The sequence below is a fragment of the Delphinapterus leucas genome, chromosome 16, assembly GCF_059928025.1.
Source record: "Delphinapterus leucas isolate spDelLeu-1000000601 "Yukka" chromosome 16, BTC_Dleu_Yukka2, whole genome shotgun sequence".
Taxonomy (NCBI): domain Eukaryota; kingdom Metazoa; phylum Chordata; class Mammalia; order Artiodactyla; family Monodontidae; genus Delphinapterus; species Delphinapterus leucas.
Genome location: NC_143144.1, coordinates 29,221,081 through 29,237,883, shown reverse-complemented (window position 1 = coordinate 29,237,883; position 16,803 = coordinate 29,221,081). Strand labels below are relative to the sequence as shown.

General features: G+C 42.0%; 1 protein-coding gene across 5 annotated transcripts in view; it reads right to left on the bottom strand.

Moving 5' to 3' along the window:
* KAT6B (lysine acetyltransferase 6B) overlaps positions 1-16,803 on the bottom strand; it is a 185,526-nt gene that overhangs the window by 10,098 nt on the left and 158,625 nt on the right. For all 5 annotated transcript variants that reach the window (XM_089897235.1, XM_022590928.3, XM_089897234.1 and 2 more), the window contains exons 14-17: positions 4,820-5,051; positions 4,342-4,501; positions 3,417-3,746; positions 860-1,151 (exon numbers count right to left, since the gene is read on the bottom strand). In XM_089897235.1, the coding sequence (XP_089753361.1) occupies positions 860-1,151; positions 3,417-3,746; positions 4,342-4,501; positions 4,820-5,051 (1,014 nt within the window). The remainder of the gene's footprint in view (positions 1-859; positions 1,152-3,416; positions 3,747-4,341; positions 4,502-4,819; positions 5,052-16,803) is intronic.

The window sequence follows — 16,803 nt, the reverse complement described above, 5'->3', positions numbered from 1 at the left end:
AAAACTGTGGCTTTTCAAAGGCAAGAGTGATAACCTGTGGTTTCCAGGGAAATGAGATGGCCTGTTCTCTAGACTGAAATAAAGTAAGGTTTTGAATAGGGTCATTTCCATTGTAGAGTACAGACTGTCCCACAAATCCTCACGATTCAGCTGGGAGCTCAAGTTCCCAGCCTGACAGGCAAGGGATGGTTTCTTTTAAATAGGGCATCAAACAGGAGTCAATGGTGTTTAATAATTTTTTTAGAAGATGGGGTGGGGTGTCCCTGCCAATAGCAACTGTGAAACAGTAATTTGAAAGGAAGGATAATCTCCTGATTTCCACATTATCCTATATTATCAAAGCTAATAGTGATGGTGTGGGTAGGTTTTAGATGATTCTTGATAAGAACATATCCAAAGACACCACTGATTATAGGACACATCATCAATTTACTAATATTTGTTTTTCAGGAAGAAAGAAACTACTGCATTCAATGCTCACATCAATAATAATATATACCCTGATTTCAGAAATGTTAAATGTGAAAAAAAGTACATATTAGAATCAAGGAAGTGCAATGTGTTTCTTATTGACAGACTTCAAAATTTTGGAGGATAAGCCAATTTCTGGAAAGTAAGATGAGCCCACCTAGAGGGATGTTCTGGCCTATGTTAAACTTCTAAAGTTGTTGAACATAAAAATCCAATTCCAGGAAGAAGGGATAGAACCTTTTATGAATGAGAAAGGACAGATGAGCACTTATTTCTGGTGGGTTGGTACAGCCTCAGAAATGCCTTTGGGTAGAATTCAGGTGCCTGCTTTATGGCAATAATAGACAGATATTCACAAGGGTAAGGTTTTTATAATTCCTCCACTTACTTCTACAAGGGTCAGCATTCTTAAAGCAATGATTGTCTTTTCCTTCCTCTTCCTCTATCTGTCTTTTCTTCCCAGGCTGATGTTGGAATGCTTTTCTCAGCACTGGCTTCCCGCCATCCTCCTCTACTTCAATCTCACAGGTAGGCTCCAGCTGTGGCATTGGCCTCTCTTCGTCTGAGTTGTCAAAGGGCTCGTTCAGTACTTCTGTCGTCTCTGAAATGGTCTCAGTTGTTACACTGCTGTTGATCCTTCTGCGTTTACGACCCCTTTTCTTCTTTAGCACAAAAGGCCTCTGAAATTAATGCCAAGCATAATACATCAGAGCTCATGAGAAATTACAGTGTTGAGTCGATACGCAGCAAACATGTACTGAACGCGTGTCTGAGACTCCTACACACAAAAACTTCTGTAATGTCTTTGTACTTAACCTTCCATTTGATGTTTAACATCCCTCTCGGGCTCCTACTACGGAGGCGAGTGCTTTCCAAATAAAACAGTTGTTTACTCAAGCAGATGCTTTGAGAGGGAACATCCTAGCAGCTGAACTGTAGATTTTAAAAGCTAAGGTTTGCTTTTCTAGCATATATTTTCCAGTAGTACCTGCAGGCTTCAAAATCCTGTATACCATAGTGATTAAGTCATCATAGACACCAGTGTTTCTATAAATGTTTCAACAATCAACTAGCCACTGGGTCACTCATTTTAATACTTGATAACTGTTCAAGGAGCAACTACTCTGTGCAAAGCGCTGTAAGATATATGATGGTGTACAAGACTAGCCTACCTGTTCCCCATTTCATAGGACGGCAGGAATGATGCAAAAGAAGAAAGGGTACTTGAAGAAAGAATTAGTCTGTTCACAATGTTAGAGTCATATATTGGTGGCTGCAGGGATATCACTGATAATTTTACTTTTTTTCTTTTTTTGGCCGTTCCGCGAGGCTTGTGGGATCTTAGCCCTGGCAGTGGAAGCGTGCAGTCCTAACCACTGGACCGCCAGGGAATTCCCCAAAATATTTCAACATAGATGGCATCTAAAGAAAATCTAAAGACATGTGGAAAGTGTCTTATTTACATAAGATATATATATTTTTTCTAATTGTACTACGGGTTGGCACAAATGACTCTCCATAATTGCGAATATAAAATGTTTTTTTGTTTCCAAGCAAAAAGTACTCAATGATACAAAATTCAAATATAAGAAGAACAGGCAGATTTGCTGCTAAGATGTAATCTGTCAATAATGGGTCTGAAAAATTATTGGAAATACATTGCAAAGAAGGGTTCAATATGCTTGGTTAAACTCAAACTCAAAGTAAACTGTATCCAAGAATTATTGTGTCTCACATTTTTAACTGCCTGAATGTTCACTGAAGTGCACATATAAATCCTGACAGTCACATTCTGTAATTTAACACTTATAATTATTAATCCCCCCAGTTGCCCTGCTCTCTCCCTAATCCATTAGAATTTTCCCAAACGTAAGTATAGCCAATATACAGGACTGGTTTTCTTTAGGTTGAGTCCATTTATATGACAGTAGGCATTTATCATGCCTTGGATAATTCTGGTTTTTGATGTTTTTAAAACAAATTTCTTTTGTTGTATACATAATGCATGAATACATTTTCCTTGTAAGAAATCAAAATATTATTCATAAGCCTAAAGCCCACTCTATGGGATGCTCTTTTCTAGCACCTCCCCACAGCTGCCCTTCCACTAGAAGACTGCCAGGCTTAGATGAAGGCACGCCAAGCTGGGAGTCAGAACAGCAGGTTCTTTGACAGACACCACGTAGGGTAGCCTTGGGGCACAGCCTTAACTTGCGCTGTCACTATTAGTCTTGGCTATCCTGCAGTGTCTGGTCCCTCTCTATGTCACAGACAGATACTAAAGACAAAGATATCAGCTCTGGGTTGAGCAGTTACCTAAAGACAAAATCAATTTTTTACTTTCTGCACAGGATATGTGTATCTAGAGAAACCACCAGGCTACTAAGATATGAGACATTTCAGTAATGTGTACTTGCATAAATGCAAAATAGCATTAAACTGAAGAGCTTAAAATACCTTCTAACAATTCTATGCCAAGAACAAGAAATAGCATCAGGAGTGCTGGGCTTGGAGTCTGAGCACTCATCTGGTTCTGCCTCCATCTCTAAAGAGTTGTGTGACCTTGGACAAGTCTCCTATCCTCTCTCGGCCTTACTGTTTTCATCAAAGTTCACTGAAGGGTGGTTTAAGTGCTCCCCTGGGCCCTTTTCTGTTCACATAGCCTGATTTACTCCAGTCCTATGAACCAGCAGGTGGCAGTAACTACCAGACTAGCAAGCCTGCCTGTCCCTGGTTTCCTGTCACAGCACTAACAAACCACAAAGAATAAACACAATGATAACTGTAAGATAAACAATGACGATACATGATCAGTGGGACTGGATACAAATAAACTACGTCTAAAGAATGGAGAGTGAAACAAATACTAATAGATAGAATGTTTGCAATGACAAATAAGATGTGACTGAAACTGACTCAGACGGAAAATCTAAACAGACACATACCTTTCTCTTTATGGCAACTGACTGTGGTTTAGTCAACCTTGGAGGAGAGCTTTGAATATTTTCTTCTTCTTCCTCCTCTTCCTCCTCCTCTTCCTCTTCCTCTTCCTCCTCCTCCTCCTCCTCTTCCTCTTCCTCTTCCTCTTCACTGCTCTCTTTAGACAGCTCCATTAGCTGCCCTCGCTCCCCTGCCACCGGCCGGCTCTCCGGGGAATGCAAATATTTGTTTTTCGATTGTACTTTTGCAGGTGATTGCCTACTGTTAGCTCTAGATGACAGGATTTCTTGCTCCTCCTTTTCCCAGCAGCTAGCTTGTTCCATTAGCCGCTCAGCCTAAGGGGGGAGGGTAAAAATAGCGGGCCAGTGAGAGGGCAGTTACAGAGCCAGAGCCTCTAAGGATCAAAGGCAAAGGATCTCTAAGTCGTTTCTGATCAGGATAGTCAGCCAGCCAAGCAGCATTCCAGCTGCATCATCTCAGAACTCTTTTGCATCAGTTAGGATAACAAATCAAAGAAGATTGAGTTTCATGGGATATTTAGCAGTATTAATGATGCAGCGAATTGGTTTGAGTCCTTTATCACTACATTACATGCTCACTGGCATGGAGCACTTTAAGCAAGTTCATAAACACAAAGAATCGATTGACATTGCAGCCTTGGAGCTCAGCACCAAATTTGATCTGATTACATGCTGTCAGTAGTGAAAAATGCTGCTTTGTGATCAATGATGAATGTTTCATTTTTCATACTCAATTCAATAAAATTATCATGTCTTACCATGCAACCTCAGTTAGGATAAATTAGCGCCCTATCATTTCACGAGCTCTCTCTAGATAACCAAGCTTCTGACAATGATGTTAATGACTTTCTGAGCTTCAGGACGCTACAAGATTGAAGTTACACAGCTTAGGCTGATGAAGCCGAATTACCTCTTTTTCAGCTTCTCGTTCTTCTTCAGAAACTGCAGCATTAGAAATTAAAATTGGGGTCCACCTCAGACTCTCTGGATCAAGCTCATTAGTCCGGGAACAGGTTTTCAACTTTTCCATGTGGCCCAATATCAACTTTTCCCGTCTAATGATGACAAACCTGTAATGTGAGGAGGCAGAACAAAGTGCAATCAAAAGCTGAAATTTCATTTCACCTTCACATACTGATGTATGCCAGCACTAATATTATCTGGGTTAGGAAAAGCCAGAAAGCTCAGCAATGAAAGGGTACAGCAAACTGAAAATCTGGGCAGCAAAAAAGTGTCATTTCCTGTTTTCTTTTTAGGAGAAAGGTTTTGATAATACCGTTGGGGAACCTCTTATCTTTAACTGGAATGAATCCACCTCACTTTAGGGACCCTTTCTGATGTAAGATGCTTAAGAGGCAGCCGGCTCGCCCCAGGGCACCAGTACTCACCTGCCGTCCCTCTTGTCAATCATGTGGAGGTGCTGCAGAGTGGTGGCGATGTCATGTGGGCACATGCCCGTAGCTCTGCTGATGGCCTTGATGCTGATGTGCCGCTCATGGTGGTGGTAGAGATATTCTAAGATGACACTCTTCCAGTAGGCCAGGTAGGAGAGACGGCCCAGATCAGAGAGTGGCTTTTCAGGAGATCCTGCTTGGCCTTCTCTTCTAGAAAGCAAATAGCCTAGGGCAGAAAAAGCAAAAGCGGACCTCACTGTGGTGTTTTCAGACATTGGAACAGGGGCCACTTGAAATAATATAAGTAGCAACAAGGTTAAAACATCACATCAGAGAAGTGCATTAATTTTATGTATAGTCTCTTCCCAGCTACAGTGATTTGATCTCCACGAAGTTTATGCTCCTGAATCTTTTATAGCAGCCCTGTAAGTCAACTCACGCACGTAGCTGGTGGCAGCATTCGACATACACTGTGGCATATTTAACGAAGCTAAGGTTGAACACATTACTTCTGATAAGTTTCAACGTCCAAGTTCCCCAGCTTTAGATCCTTTCAAAAACTAAATGTCAGGCACTCACTCAGAAATCCTGTCGAGGGACCACCCCAAACATTAATGGGCGAGTTGTTTTCCACAGGAAGGACCGAATGACCCTTTGACAGCTGGGTCTTAATAAAAGAGAAGGGCCTCTGTTGACTGAGATCCTATATTGCTTGTTACATTTAACTAGCGGCTGATCTGAAGCTTTGTTTTAGGACTAATAAAAGAATGTCTTTTAAGTCAACTGCTGCAACTCATATCAGCTCCACTAGCTCTATTTTCACCTCTTTCATGGAAATTAATTTATAATCCAACCGTCGCTCCTACAAATTAAAGCAAAACAACCTCCTTAAGACACACTGTTTCATGTGAACTGAGGAAAGCCCTGAGCACGGTATGCTTCTGAACGCGCACTTGACAGCATTGCTGTGAAGGTTCCTTGGCAAAGGAACTTTAAAATGAGAAAAACTGTAAACCCACTTGAAGGTAATGAATGAAAGCTGGCGGCTGTCTCGGTAATTAAGAGCCACTTATGGAGTAGAGAAGAAATGTTATAAACTAATGATGTCTACCTTGCTCTAATTATCTATTTCAACAGCCTCACCTTCATGAACTTCCTAAATTTAAACAAACATCAACCACATACAGTAGGTGGCAGCAATTACAAAATCATGCTGCTCTGTAAACCACCCAAATCTTCAGCATTTTTCTTCTTTATCTACATTTTCAAAATGGCCGCATTTTCAAGGATTTTCTCGATTTTGGATTTTTTGTTAGAAGAAATCAATGCCTCTGATGCATTTTCCTGCCTCAGAATCACTGTAAATGCAAAAATATAGAACAAGAAATTCACTCTGACCCTGGAGCGGTATAACCACAACATTCTGCATTTTGATGGTTTTAATCTGAACACTATTATAAAGGATAGGCATATATTTAACTTTAGGTTTTGTTGAAGTCTTTTTGACTTGTCTCTTTAACTCATTTTTAAGTGCAAAGTATTTGATTGAATGCAAACAAGCACCGCAAAATTTGACAGTCACACCACTGTGGACACGTCATTCGGCTACACACCAAGGCTTTCAAGAGCAGTATGTCAGGAATGCTAACGCTGACGGCCACCGTGCAGAATCCAGCCCAGATCGTGCCCTGTCAATGTGAAGAAAAGCTCTCTGTCACCAGAGTACAAAGTGTGCCCAAACTTCAGAACACAGATAATTGGCACATCTGTCACCTGCCCCCTAAGTGCCTGGTACATGCTGAGAAATTTACTCCGTCGGCTGGAGGTCCCAGCTCTGTACTTCTGGGGCAGTGGGTGGGGGGGGGAGGGGAGGGAAAGAGAGCCACAGTATCGTGGATGTGGGACTATCGACTTTTGTCCAAGAGACCCCGCCATTAAAAGTCTCCTGCAGTGACTGTGAAATTCCCTAGCCCCTCGTTGGTTCTTATCTGAACCCCACAGTTGGGGACAGAAAGCACCCCCTGCCACCACCCCAGCCCAGCAGAAAAAATCTCTGTACAACCAAAGTGGTCAGAAGGTAGTATGTGCCCTCCCTACCTTATGTCCCCACTGTGATGAGCAACCTTACGCAGGAAGCACATGTATTTCTTTGTTCTGTCTTCTCTTCCCACAATCCCTACACTGGGCTAAGAGAAAGCAGCCAGAATCCCTCCAAAAGCTTTACACAGTGCAAGCTTTTACACCCTGAGGTAATAGCATATACCTTCTCAGGGCCTGAGACCAGATGGGTTAGCCCCTGGAACTCTCAGGCAACCTGGAGTCTGTGGAGAGAGAGCATCTAGGCATGGACCTTTCAGCACCTGCTGCTCCCACTGTGTTAAGTGGCTGTCTCCTGGAACACTCCCTCGGACACAGTCTGCGGTCTGTGACTGAGCCCCACCGAGCCCACCGGACATTGACAGCAAACACGTCTGTACTGTGCTAGCGAAGGCTGCAAAGGCTACCAACACCTGCCAGGAAGTGATACTTTCCTGGATGCGGGAGAGAAAAAACTGCAAACCCAAACTCCAGCCAGAAAACATCAAGCAGGTTTTCAGGGATGATGGGCACCAACATTACAGACCCCACAACACCACTGTCCGAAGGCATCATTGCACTGCCTGCAGTTAGTTTTCCCTTCTCCTCTCGGACTCACAAGCCCCTCAAGGAGCTTACACCAGTGGAAGGAACTTACACTTATGCTAAGAGCCATTTGTAAGCCCACGAAGTCTCCTCCTGAAGGAGAAATTTTTGGTTTAAATGGAATCCATTTCAACAACCAAAATGACCAAGGACAAATTTCTGGTTCCCTACGAATTAACTGAAATCACTGGTAATATGTTAAAATATGTACAGTAGCTTAGCAGGAAAAGTTGTGCCATGTCTCCTCTACGCCATTTGTGCACAAGGTTGATGTAATACATGATTTAAAGTTTACCTGCAGCAGGCACTTGTCCTCAAAAAAGCTGTAGCTGGTGGCACTTCATGACTTGACCTCCATAACATGGAATGTTTTAAATAATGAATTTCTTGCCATCTTTTGTTTCCTTCTACTTTTTCCAGGCTCCTTAAATCATCATTACTATAGAGCCCACTGACATAATAATTTTTGGTAAGAACATTTACTTATTGAGTGATTATAGAGATGTGGTGCTTTAAGTTACAGCTCTTAAATTTAACTTACCAAAAAGATTCCAAATAATTGATCTAAGATGCAGGGAAATAAAAAGCACTTATCTTGGAAGCCGGTGTATTATCCTGAAGCATCTGAAACAAGTACAATACACCCCTGGTGAATAGATTCCCGTGGTGCTCTAACACTTTTCCTTAACTCAGGATACTTTCAATCAGAAAACCTGAACTACCCCTGGGGAAACCTGGCTGTTCAGACTGGAAACAGTGATGTTTGGAGGACAAATCCCAGTAGCTGCAGTATAATTAATCGCTGGTGAAATTATTCCCTTTAAATTGTCTGTGAGCCAGAGGTGCTGGTGAACAGCACTTACTCTGTGATCGGGAGACTTGCAGTTGAAAGCTGACTGGCCCGTATAAACCTCATCCACACATCAACTATCTTGATAACTATCTCGAGGAAACTAGCTGCTGCTTTTGCTTCACTGGAACTACTTACCCGAAGGAAAGTGAGGTCTGAGTTTCAGTGTATGGACCACACACTATATTCAAAAGATTATCAAGGTATTTGCTTACAGAGAAAGTAAGAACAAGGTGATGTCTGCAAAAAAGTAAACGTTTCTAGGCTGTATTGCATGGGACCCAAATTTAACCTCACCTCTGTTAAGTCTGACCTACTTGTAGTAAGATAATCAGTCCTCATGTTAACTACCTCTGATCTCTAATGTTTGAAATAGTTAACTCTCTCCTAGGGGTTGGAAAAAAAGTGATAGAGAGTTGCCTTCCTGTAGTCAGATCCATTAGGATAAGGAAGGAACTATCTGGACAAGGTCACAATTTGTTTTCGCAGCCTAAATTCCCAAATTAGCTGAACTCCCAGCATATTAAATGCGAGGTTAATCCTTGCTTAATATGAAACATTCCTTCCTTTTAAACAAGTAATATTTAAAGAATATTAGACTAGACCAGAGTGGAATAATGTTCTTCAGCAAGGGGGTAGGCACAGGTAAGGATTTCCCTCCCAAAGGCAGCCACCCTCACCCCTGCACACCTTTCTCTTCTACCACCTGGAGCCAAACCATATGAACAAAAGGGCAGACTTTGGCAAGGTACTCCCAAATCCCATCTCTCTGGGTTATATGGGTTTGGAGTAACCAGCTGCTTCTAGGGAAAGGTAATCTTCAAGGATTATACACTTTTCATCGGACACCTGTCTAGTTCAGCAAACCCCGCTGCAGGGTTCTTATCAGTAGTCAGCACTGGGTTTACAAGCCTGGGAACTAACAGCAGGCCAGGGATTTACGGCCGCTTTCGATCAGAGGAAATCCAATGGCTCTAACCATGTATCTCATGACTGGGGACAGAAATTCACTGGTCCACGCTCATCTGTTACTGGTTTCTGGGGTTAAGCAGCTCTGTGACCAAGTGGACAAATGGCATGTTATCAGTTTAAAAAGTGGAGATAAATGAATTTCACAGGCTATTTATGTCTCCTCACTGAAATTTTGTGGTGATTTTGCAATTAGTAAAGAAGGAAGCTGAACCTTAGCCTTCCTACTGCCTGTTGCAGAGCACAGGCTACGGACACGCAAGCTCAGCGGCCATGGCTCACGGGCCCAGCCGCTCCGCGTTATGTGGGATCTTCCCAGACCGGGGCATGAACCCCCATCCCCTGCATCGGCAGGCGGACTCTCAACCACTGCGCCACCAGGGAAGCCCCTTTCCTACTGTTTTAAGAGACTAGGGGTATTCTAAATGATCTGGGACCTGCCTGAGTTCTTACTGCTTTCCATTTATTAAAAGATACAGATGTGTCCCCAGTAAAATTGGAAAATTTGAAATTTTGAGATATTTTGTATTTTAAAAGTTTGGTTTTGAAAATGTGGAAGTTTAAGACATCGCTCCCATAATTATATGGGCTTGATATAATTATGTAACAACTTGAATAAACATTGCTTGACTTCTCAGTCTACTGTCTACAGACCAGTGGTTTTCAGAGCATGGTACCAGACCAACAGTATCAGCATCACCTGGGAACTTGCTAGAACTGCAAATTCTCAGGCCTATGAATCAGAACTTTTGGGGGCAGAACCCAGTGCCTGGCCTTTAACAAGTCCTCCAGGTGATTCTGATGCACACAAGTTTGAGGACCATAAACTCTGCTGTGGGGCTGCTGACTTTGATGGGGATGTGAAAACCGTCTTGTGCAGTAGGAGAGCCAATGAAGAGACAGTGGGACTGAAGAATCTCAGGTGAGGAGACCTCACCCAGATCCTTGGTGGTAGAGCATTGGGGGCAGGAATCTCCAAAGCCCCACCATACTGAAATTCAGCCAGGGTCACTGAGTCGCAGAATGCCTTTGTCCATAGCTTCTATGCCTATGCTTCTCCACCTTCACTATGCAAACAATCACCTCTTGTTACAACTGGTTTCTGATTTAGTAGGTGTGCGGTGGGGCCCGAGATTCTGCATTTCTAACAAGCTCCTATACCATGAACCACACTTGAAGAGCAAGGGTTTATACATTAAATCAGTGATTCTCAAACTTTTGGGTCTCAGGATCTCTTTACATTAAAAACAAGTTGTTTAAGAGCTTCTGTTTATAAGGGCTATAGGTATTAATTTTAGAGAGAAATGTGACAAATATTTACTCATTCATACAAAAAAAACCCCCCATAAACCCATTATGTGTTAACATGATTTTCTAAAATACAAAACAAAACAAAACAAAAAGTGAGAAGAGTGGCACTGTTTTACATTTTTGCAAAACTCTCACACAACTGGCTTAAGAGAAAACAGCTAGATTCTCATATCTGTTTTGGTATTCAATCTGTTGTGATATCACAGGTCATGAAATTCTTGACAACTCCACTGAACGCTCGCGGGAGAATGAGAGTGAAAAGGACAAATAGTATCTTACTATTACTTTGAAAATAGTTATCTTGCATATTCCCTGAAGGGGCCTTAGGGATTCCCCAGGGGTCCCTAGACCATCTGCATTAAATAAAAGGTGATAAGAATTTTTAAAAGATGGGCAACAAGGCCACAAGTATTTTAAAACAATATGGCACTTACTGAATACAGTATAACAGATCATAAGAGGCTTTACAGGTTGGTTAAGGGCAAGGGTTCTAGAGCTAGACTGCCTGCAATGTAAGCCAGGGTCTGCATGTACCAGCTATGTGGCTTCGGGCAAGTTATTTAATCTCTTGTAGGGATCCTTCATCCATACAATGTGGAGAGTAATCATACTGATCACTTAGGGTTGTCATAATAATTAAATGAATTAATACAAAGCATGTAGAACAGTGCTTGGCATATTACAGAAACCTTGTGTTAGCTATTATTATTATTCAACATATTGAATGAATAAAATCTCAAGGTGATCATTTGGTGACTAGATATCCTTACTGTAGAGGAAATAAAATTTGGACAGAAGGAGACAGACTGCTTGCTGTATGGAGTCAGACTGAGGAGAGCTACTTTTCCTTTTTCCTACTTTTGCCTGAGACGCCTGAAAACCATTCCACCCACTCTACTGCCTCAGACAGTTCTCCTCCCACCCCCGCCCCAATCTAACCACCCAAATATAAATCTAATTAAAGGAAGAAGCTATGAAAAAGCAAACAAACAAACAAACATATTCTGCCTCGAGGAACGATCTTAAGAAACTGTCAGCTGAAAGCTCCCAGCAAGCACAGTTCTGTGCTCCCTAAATTCCCTTTGGCCCTGAAGTCCTTAACTTCCAAGGACTACCCTCAGGAAACAGCAAGGCTATCAAACCACAATAACAATGATGGCTGGAGGGCTTCAGCAGAACCCAGGGACGGTCCCAGGACAGATGAAACAAAGACCCAAATGTTCTAGAAGACCCAAGTGTGTCCCTGGGAAAATGGCCTGAGCCAGTGAAACCCAGAGAATGGAAACAGCCAGTCTTTGGAGAAGGAGGGCTGGCTGCCCTGGGTCACATGCCACCCTGTTTCTCTAAGCCCCCCTTTATTTTGTTTTTATTTTTACTTTTTTTAACATCTTTATTGGAGTATAACTGCTTTACAATGGTGTGTTAGTTTCTGCTGTATCACAAAGTGAATCAGCTACACATATACATATATCCCCATATCCCCTCCCTCTTGCGTCTCCCTCCCACCCTCCTTATCCCACCCCTCTAGGTGGTCACAAAGCACTGAGCTGACCTCCCTGTGCTATGTGGCTGCTTCCCACTAGCTATCTATTTTACATTTGGTAGTGTATATATGTCCATGCCACTCTCTCACTTCGTCCCAGCTTACCCTTCCCCCTCCCCGTGTCCTCAAGTCCATTCCCTATGTCTGCATCTTTATTCCTGTCCTGTCCCTAGGTTCTTCAGAACCATTTTTTTTTTTTTTAGATTCCATATATATGTGTTAGCATACGGTATTTGTTTTTCTCTTTCTGACTTACTTCACTCTGTGTGACAGACTCCAGGTCCACCCACCTCACTACAAATAACTCAATTTTGTTTCTTTTTATGTTATCCGCCCTTTAAAATCTCCCTTCTCAAAGATCCCACCAGCTCCTCCACAGACTGCTCTGGTGCTGGGCTCTCCCTCAGTCACGCAGCGGGACCACTGGTCTTTCTTACTGCACACCCCCGCCTCTCTCCCAAGTCTAGTGGAAGAGGAATGAGGGGAAGCTGTATGATTGGGGCATGATGTCCCTGCTGCGCTGTGTGTGCGTGCGCACGTGCATGCAAGCCTACAAGACCATGCTGGAATTTACCAGATGAGTTCCATGATTCTGTGACCAGGCATGGCCTCTCTTGAAGGGGGTGGTCATTTTGCGTGTCAGTCACTCAGGGAAAAGGTAGGTATTTATATGAACTCACGAAAACAAACTCATAAGCAGGGCACCAGGAGGCAGGAAAGGGGACTCTCCTCCCTCTGTGGTGCCCTTGTGTTGAGGAGGGTGAACATCTGTGAATGAGTTCCTAAGTTGGGGGTGACCAGGGCTAGAGACAGACCCCTGTGAGACAGCCACAGGCCAAAGATGAGTTAATGGTGTTTTATAACCAATAATCTAATTGAGTGAGACTGCATCCCTTTATTTCTCCTTTTTCTATCTTCTGGTCTAGCCCCAATGGTTCTCAACCCTGGCTGCACACCAGAATCACTCAGGGGCTTTAAAAAACTACAGATGTCCGTATCCCACCCAGTCTCAACTCTTGCCTCTCAAGCCACTCTGGTCTCAGATGTATTAGGGGGTATATTAAGCAAAGGGTCTTGGGGACTATACCTTGGCCAGAATATTAAGTTGGGGTGCAACACCAATCCCACTTCTCCATTTCTGTCTCCCCAAATGGCTGTGGTTGTAGCAAGCAGAAGGTGAATCTTGGGCGAAACAGAGACCTCTATGAGCTGAGGCCAGGGAGGAGAGGGTCCCTTGGCTCTGTGATAGACTTCACAGAAGCTTCACTTATTTAAACATCTAACTGAGAAACATTTGTTTATGTATGACATGTCCCACACCAGCAAGGTCCTGGTCTGGTGTCTTAGAACAATATAATTTTTCTTTCTAAGAAGATGATCATGTATGAAGTAGATTCAGTCTCTCAATTTTCTTGTTAGGAAAACAAGGCACCTCTGACAAGGATAAAATGATGAGGGAATGAGAGATGTTATACTTTGTCAGTATCACTTATTCCCAAACTAAAATCATTTGGGGAAGGCAAGAATTTTAAAAAGTATCTTTCCTTAAATATATTTGGGAAGTAACCAGATTCTTCATGAGGCCCTTGCCTATTGCAAATTAAGTAAAGCTCTGACTCATCACTCAGAGGCACCTCTGGTTAGGTAACAGCAATACAGTACGGGTACCATGACCTCTGAAGTGACAGAAATTAGAAAGACATGTCAGAAGAATGCCCTCCTCTTTGACCTTTTGTAGGTTTCCACAGTTCAAACCACTTTTAAATTCTGGAAAGTTTTGGGAAAAACAAATTTACCCCCCCAAATTTTTTTACGATATACCCCCCAAACTTTTTTACGATGAAGTAATTTGGCATTTAAAAATTATGTCCTTTCTTGTAAATAGGCAAAGGTCCACTTTGGAGATTCAATCTGAAAAACGATTTCAGAAACTAATTTCTTCCAAGTTGAAACCTGGAAAAAATTTTCATATTTAAGTTACAAAATCCTGGTAACAAGAATTTATCTTTGAACAGTTACAACATTTTAAATACCGCATTAAACCCACACACGCTTCAAATAAAGCATCTCCTCTGAGCAAGTAACTGTATGTACTCATAATACTTCACCTGTGAGACCATTCTCCTGTAAAACATTACAACTGAACTCTCCTTTAAGTAAAGTACTAAAACCAAAAACTGGAGTTTCTTTTGACCACTGAGGTTCTGTGGTTCTGGGAGGGGTAGCTGAGATAGTTCACTGTCTGGTCTAATCCTCCTGGCCGACTGAGGAGGAGCATTTAAACCAACGTGGACACTGGCCACTGATTTCAGACCAAGTTTGGAGATAAGACAGAAGAGCAACTTGCCTTTCCATTTGCTCTCCCACAACTCCCCTAAAATACTGTGTGTGTGTGTGTGTGTGTGTGTGTGTGTGTATTTACCTGCTAATCCTGGGTGATAAGCTTTCACACAGCAAACACAAGAATACAGCAAGACTGAAGAAAGAAAAAAGTGGGAAGAGAAATCTCTCCAAAATTTTTCTTTGCTTTCAAAGTACATTTCAAAAGGGATTTGTCAGTCTTTGAGACAACTTTCTAAAGTCAAAGCACGGCCTATCCCTCAATCTGACTGATCAACTAATGATGAAAATGTAAGGCAGAGAGACTATCTCTAGTTGTCTTCAGGTCATCTAGACAAACAGTCCTATTCTGCTGGTCTACAGAAGTCGAAAACTTCTCTTTTCATTTATTTTTTATTTATCTCCTATAAGCTTTCAAACAGGATTCGAGGTAAAAAGCCTCTGGCAATAAATTGGTATCCCCACAGGGTTACCGATGAGCCCATTCTGACAGATGCGCAGGCTTCGGAGGGTGGGGTAGGGAGCTGGGCTGGGGTGAGGTATTCAGTCAAGTGACTGGCTGGTTTGCCAGTGGACTTGGTATCATGTAGGTATCTAGCCGTTAATCCTATAGGGATATTAAAGTCCAAACTGGCTACAGTCAGATGTTAGCTGTTGGAAAAACAAAAACCTATGCAATATCATCACTAGCAGTATGAAAAGACATCAGTTTTTACCCCTTCAGTTAGTGGGTGATACCTTTCTCAAAGTCCACTGTTTAGATTGGCTCCCAATTCTAGCAGTACTTAGAGCTGAGACTTCAGTAACAATATATTAATATTACCCCCCATAAGCCTTTATACTCTGCGGTCACTGTTAATCAAAGAATGTCCATCCAACTTTCCAAGCGTTGGGATGGTTTAGCAGTGCGTTTAGCAGCTGAGCGCCCACTACGTTCTAGGCACTTTTCTAGTTAAGTTGTAGACAGACACTCCATTTTCCAAATTTAATAAGCAAAAAAGCCCTGGGAGTTTAATTTGTTAACCAGTAGGCAACTGTTGAACACAAGAACCACAAACTACGTAAATAACAGGAACTCAAATAGACATGTTAACAGCTAACGTTCATTTTTAAGAATCAATTCAATATGCTACATGTAAGCAATCAATTACACTGCAATCATCATTTACAAATCAAACTATGATGCGGATACTCATGGGGGTATATACAACTAGGTGGAAGTATGTGATTAAGGACAAACAGATTGAAACTGTGAATTATATAACTGTCTCTTGTAATTACCCTGCTTGAGAACCAAAAGAAACTTCCTGTATAATTTTGCAGGAGAATGTGGATCGAGATATAGAATTGCTTTTTATTTGGTTTTAACCCTTCAACAGTTATTTAATTATGTGTGATGAGGTCAAAGAAAGTTTATGCTTAATTTATGAAAAGTTGGCAGGGAGGTATTTCAAAGTGATCCTCTGAAAAGCCCCAGATTATTCACGAAAACTGAGGATTTCTCTTCCTTTTCAAGAAAGATTTATCTAAATTATTTGGTAAAATAAACAACATTTAAAACAAATTCACAGGCATCATTCATTTTATTTCCTCTCTAAAAACATTCTTTATGGTCTGCAAGCTTTTAACTGGATGTAACTGAAAGCTGCAGGGGTAGAAGGCTGTCAGAGCCCTCAGACGCGTCTTCTTCTTTGGTAGGAAAAAAACTCTCATTAGCTTCCTTAAGTCCTGGGGAAAAGCTCCAACACTGGGCAAACCATAGGGCAGGACTTCTAATCTATGAACAGAGAATCATCTGCTTCTTAAGAAGGAGGAAGCCTGTTTGTGCAATAAATGATCAGCAGAACCTTGTTTCAGCATATTTTAAGACACTCTAGCCTTTTTCTTTCCCTTTCTTAAAATCTAAGTTTTTAACATCTTTTCTCTTCTGTAAGTGCTGTTTCTAGTGCCTAAAAATCTTCCCCAAATATTAGAACTGCTGAACACCTAGCATTCTAGGTGGAAGGAAGGGCAATTTCCTACACTTACAATGTCTTCCAGTATTGCTTTCCCTCATTTTGGATTAAAAAAAAAAAAAAAAAGGAAGGAAGGAAAGGTGGAAGGTAGGAGATGGAGGGAAGGAGGAAAAGAGGGAGGGAGGGAGGGAGGAAAGAGAAAAGTCCCAATGCTGCAGTGTCTCTGTATCTCTTTGGCCTTTCTGTTCCATATTTTCTCCTCAGTCCACCCCACTTCTGCACAACTATTCCTTGCCCAAATCCTCTATTTTATCACCTGTATTAACAC